At 26.8% G+C, this 5,483-nt stretch overlaps 1 protein-coding gene across 2 annotated transcripts; it reads right to left on the reverse strand.

The window, feature by feature from the left end:
• Positions 1-805: 805 nt before the first annotated feature.
• Positions 806-5,130, reverse strand: LOC113399939 (protein rogdi). Of its 2 annotated transcripts, none has more exons than XM_026639248.2 (7): positions 4,970-5,130; positions 4,811-4,882; positions 4,480-4,611; positions 3,897-4,054; positions 3,362-3,482; positions 3,071-3,277; positions 806-1,447 (listed from the first exon to the last, which is right to left on the reverse strand). In XM_026639248.2, the coding sequence occupies exons 1-7, from the start codon at positions 5,003-5,005 to the stop codon at positions 1,379-1,381; spliced, it is 795 nt and encodes a 264-aa protein (XP_026495033.1). In that variant the 5' UTR covers positions 5,006-5,130; the 3' UTR covers positions 806-1,378. The 2 variants fall into 2 exon arrangements, with proteins under 2 accessions (XP_026495033.1, XP_026495032.1); XM_026639247.2 differs by having other exon boundaries at positions 807-1,447; positions 3,071-3,280.
• Between the last annotated feature and the right edge of the window lie 353 nt (positions 5,131-5,483).

Consider the following 5,483-nt stretch of genomic DNA (forward strand, 5'->3'; position numbering starts at 1 on the left):
TAAAAATATTAAATACCTAATTTAATAATTTTCGGTATTCCCCGAATTTTGAGATTGTCCCATTTGTTTTAAATACATGTATATTATTAATATTGCTTTGTACATATATAACCGTACTATTCATATTGATTCTGCGACTCTTGACCCATTTGTATGTGTGTAGGAGATCTGAGATCTTTGATTAGAAAAATCTCAGATCTCCTCTTGTATAATGCGAAGACAGTCTGAACTATTGAATTATATTAGTTGTGACATTAACAGTACTGTACTAAACAAACAAAAATTATGTTTAAAGATATACAGTTATATACAACATAATACATATGTGCTAAAAAGTGCAAATTAAATATACCATCGAAAATGTACTTGAATCAATTAATGATTGTATACATAATTAGAATTCGAGTAAATATGCATTAATAATAATGTTAAATGTGATAAGGTAGCATTGATTTGTTGGCAAATACCTTTCAATGGTCTAAATAATACATATAAAAAGATTTCAATTTATTTTCAGATCTTATCTGTATAAACAGTACATTTAAAAACATAATACATATATGTAATTTTTAACAAACATCAAATCTGATTTTTTATATATCATAGTAGCCTCCAATTCTAATGATTAAATACTTCACCAACATTACCATACCAGTTGAAACACTTAGATTTTTCTCTTTGTCACATTGATAATTTGACATTCGACAGAGACAATGCATTGCATACTTACCAACGGGCCATACAATGTTGGTATTGTTGTACGACTTTACCTAAAATTGCTGTTCTTTCTTCTTCTATAGATTGTCAAAGAGAAGGAGAGAAAGGGATAAATCAATGTTTAACTAAACTTTTATGTGTAAGGCCGTTACTCTTCTGTTATTACCTGCAACATCTATAAACTTTTCATAATAACAGAAATTTTCAAATACTGATAAATAATAAACAATAAATAGTTACTGTAACTAAATAAAATCTAAATGCTAAAAAATATTAGACCAAAATATAAATTTTATAATACACCAGGAACACATCTTTTACACCAGAAACGTTATTGAATTAAATTTTACATGGTTTACTAAATATACTTATGTTATATTAACATTATAAATATACATTATGGTACAAATATTACAACAAAGTCAACAAGAATATCAACAATGGACTCAATAACTATATATTAAATTAATACATGCATATTTACACTCATCAACAAAGTCTTCACAATAATGCTTTTATTTGGCTTTGTGAAATAATTATTTCAAAGAATACTTCATTATAATAAATAAGAGAATTTGAAGAATTTGAAATAGTTTAATTCGAATAATGAGAGATGACAATAAAACTGTGTTGACAAGTGTAAAAGTTGATTTTAGTTGGTTTAATTTAATATCATAGAAGCAGATCTTGATCCAACGGTGAAATCTTTATATTGAGAGAAGACACAGAGCTGAAAAGTAACAAAGATCATCATTAAGATATTTATATATATATATCTTATTATATCTATCCTTAGTTTTTGTTAAAACATTACTTTATGATTTTGTAACTGTTTGTGTACTATTCTAGTGTACAGCAAGAATGTTGATTTACTAAAAACAAATGACTAACAAACATACCACATGTTCCCATTTCAATACTTTGCAATTTATAAAAATATAAGCTCATATATTTAGATATGCAATATAAATATAAACGATTTAATACATTATTGTATAGAATAAACTATTTTCTTAGCATCTAGATAAGAATTGTTGAGTAAAAGGTCACAACTAGCTTGACCACTCTAAATTTGATAACCTTAGTTGAGTGCTATCCCTCTTATCAGACACAGAACTATGTTTTAATAGTCATGCTGTATTTTATCCAATGTACATATATTAAAACTATTAAAATTTGACATTATTTCAGTATACTTTATTGAATAAAACATCCAATATAAACTCTTTGTAAGTGATTGCAGTTGAATAAATCGTTATGTGTTGGCCAGTGAAAAAATTAGGCAGTGGGATTTCCCAAAGCACGTCATTTCTACTACGATAAGCCTACGCCCATGTTCAAAGTTTATTTTTCTGTCATATATGTATTGTATTCTATAAATAAATATCGAACTAATTTCTTTAAATTATATTTTGGTAACATAAAATGACCTTGCAAATGAATATAAAATTCTAGTTCATAAAGAAAATTAATAGTGGTTCTAGTAATTTGTTCATACAAGTTTAAACAGTACTTTACGCATAGTAAATGGTCATACATATAAATGACGTATTGGTAATCAATCCTATGAACATAACTTTACATATTAGTTCCTGGTGATAGAATATAAAGCAAATGATAGGCCGGACATTGCACCAATAAATACCCATTAAAAACGTCATGTAATTATTACGTGAGAACTATTTATCTGAATATTTTTATGATATGGTTACATTTCGTTGTATATCAATTAATCAAATATTGGAATCTTATCAGTACGAGCCATCTGATTATCTATTGGCTTATTGAGCATTTAAGGAAAACTAGCAAAATTTCATTTTACGTTTTTTATAGAAAAACTGAAAACATTATAAGTTTTATTGAAGGTTTTCAAGTTTTTGAAAAAACATCACTGTATGCTATCATTTATTATCTAAAATTATCCATATTAGGAGTTGTTTTTGCCTCACAGAACAAAAACTCTTTCGGAAATAAAAACTTACAAGTTAATTAATAAACAAAATATTAGGTGAAAATTATTTAAATTGATTCCAAAAAAGGTTCTGCACTTTCAAAGTTAATTTTAGACATTCAAGTTTATTTTCCCTCCCTCCAATTTTTTGAATAGTAGGAAGTATATTATATTTGGATTAGATAGAAAAACCATAAAAAACTGTTAAAATTGATGTTAACATGAAATTTTATTTAAACAGATATAACAATATTTTTCTCAATTAAAATTTGGAATGACATTTCACTGTTATCAATGTGGAGATTATGAAATTAAACTGTTAAAACTACCATAATATACAATATCAAGGTCATAAAAGTGTAAACTTGACCAAATTTTGTTAAGCGGGTTATACATACATACCTTATCTTTAAGCTGTTGACACATGTGCAAGGCAGCTGTCAACATGAATAGGACATCACTTAGCCAAGGCACTGCACAGTCTGCTTGGCATGAGTCTATACGCATAGTTCCATGAACAGAACTCAACTGATACGCTACAAATATCAATTTGTGTGACTGTATGTAGAATGATATTGCCAAGTCTTCGGGTAGATTAGGTGAAAGAGCCTTCTGAAAGAATAAAAATATTGGTGTCATATATAATCTATTTTATTATAAGAATATTTATGTTTAGTTGATAAAAGATTTTACCATATTCCTACTCTTCATGAGCTCATCTATTGCTTTCTTCTTTGGTAAGACTAGGGCAGTGCGAGCTCTTTGTAACGAGCCTAGTAAACATTGTATAATGTGTAACACTTCCTCTGAGGATCTGCAATGATATTACCTTATTTATACCAACTATAATGTCATTAGTTAAATTTTTGATACATTTTTTTGCACAGAGTAATTGTATCATGTTGTGCAGTAATGTTCTAACCCACAGAAACACAGAAAAAACAAATTAAGCTTTATAATAAAAAATCGTTTTTCTAGTGACAGCAACCCTGTTATACATATAATTTTAATGACATTTCACATTTATTAGTTGTGTCTTTGGGATGGAGCATTTCTACACACCATCCAATGAAATAAAATATGTATTACTTTATTGGCCAAGTTTTTATGCTGTCAATCTATATGTATATGTTTATATAGCATATTTTAAACCTTAACTGTTTGCAAAAATATATTTTACATAATATATAAAACTCAAGAATTAAGGGACATATTATTGAAAATATACCTAAAGACATAGTGTTTGTCCACATTATCAATATAGCCAATGGCCTGCTGAAGATGATTAGCTGCGTCTTGGATCTGTTGTAACTTCCAGGGCCCATCCTGATTAATTGATGTCCGGCATATTGTGTGCATCTGTCTCAATACTTTGAAACTAATATCCTTGATAAACAAAACAGAACATCAGTTATAAGGAAAGTAATATTTAAAGTTTTAAGCAATAATATTCCATTACATATTACATAATATTTTTAAACCTAATTTTTTCAGCTATGATAAATACTTATACTACTGCTACAAGCATACTTTTACAGTGATAAAGAATTCTTGCAACATATAATGTATTAGAAATCAGTAATCTTTTTTTATTATGTAGTTCTTACACTTAAACAGGCACTTTTATTAATAAACTAAATAATAAATAACTATATTATAGAAAAGATGTTTTAAATATATTTTAGTTAAAAAAAAATATATCCCAATAAGGAAACAGAAACTATGGATTGGAATAATTTCATTTGGTTTAAATCACCTTTAGGACATTTAGAATTTATTATTTTTATTAGATCAAAATTCATATTACTTACTGCATGAGTTATGCTGTCACCAGTTAAAGTAACTATACATTTTAACTGCTCAGGTTGTGATGTTAAAATGAATTTATCTTGTTTTTGACCTTCATTTCCATATAATGGTACTGGAAATCTGTGTGCACATTCCTGACAATTCAAAAAAAAAAAATCAAATAGGTACTTTGGCTCACAGTTAAATTAAAAATTTAAAAAAAAATCTAATAATTATTCATATTAGTATTATTGTTTGTCGTGTTTATTTTATGTAAATTAAAATATAGAGTATACATACATAACATAAATAAGATATATAATTAATAATAATTATTCCGTTAGTTATACTAACCACTAAGACTGAATGGAGCTGATGTAATATAGCGTGAACTTCCTCACGAAGAACCCATTCAAACTCCTCTTTCTAAAATAAATTAATGTATTGAATGAGTAAGTGTTCATAATTCAGCAGGACGTGACACTGAATTGATAGAATATTGAAAGTTCCTACCAAATTCGCAGCTTCTTCTTTTTCGTTGTCATTCATTTCAAAAATTTAATAATAGTCTGTAATTAAATGTAAATTTTCGTATTTTTAAATAAAAAGCACTTTAATCCCGTCACCAAGTATTTCTGTCTGTCTTGTCTAATCCTACTCCAGTACTCCTGTCTGATGTTTCTTGTCTATAATCTATATCTATAATAAAAATTGCCAAGTTAAAAAAAACTACGTCTCAATATTTTCAAATTTCAGTCTTGGAAAAATAATACCTTGTTATTGATTAATTAATTTTACTTTTAATATTTTTAGTTAAACGATCCCATATAATAATATTTCTACACTAAGCATAAACGAACGAATCACAATAAAAATAAAAATTGTTAAATACTCTTTATTATTTGTTAAATTTTATTTAGACTGACATTAGTAATCATCACAAATAAAATATATTTTTACGCCAAAAGGAGAAAAAACACGTAGTGATTTAAAATTAAAAGAATATTTTTTTAAAATGGTGTTTCCC

This window comes from Vanessa tameamea, chromosome 8, assembly GCF_037043105.1.
Source record: "Vanessa tameamea isolate UH-Manoa-2023 chromosome 8, ilVanTame1 primary haplotype, whole genome shotgun sequence".
Lineage (NCBI taxonomy): Eukaryota > Metazoa > Arthropoda > Insecta > Lepidoptera > Nymphalidae > Vanessa > Vanessa tameamea.

Excerpts from the sequence above, each read along its gene's own strand:
- LOC113399939 (XM_026639247.2), bottom strand. The coding sequence starts at position 5,005 with ATGAATGACAACGAAAAAGAAGAAGCTGCGAATTTG. Across the intron at positions 3,483-3,896 it reads GACAAACACTATGTCTTTAG|ATCCTCAGAGGAAGTGTTAC; the intron begins GTATATTTTCAA and ends ATATCATTGCAG. Across the intron at positions 3,281-3,361 it reads TCATGAAGAGTAGGAATATG|AAGGCTCTTTCACCTAATCT; the intron begins GTAAAATCTTTT and ends TTATTCTTTCAG.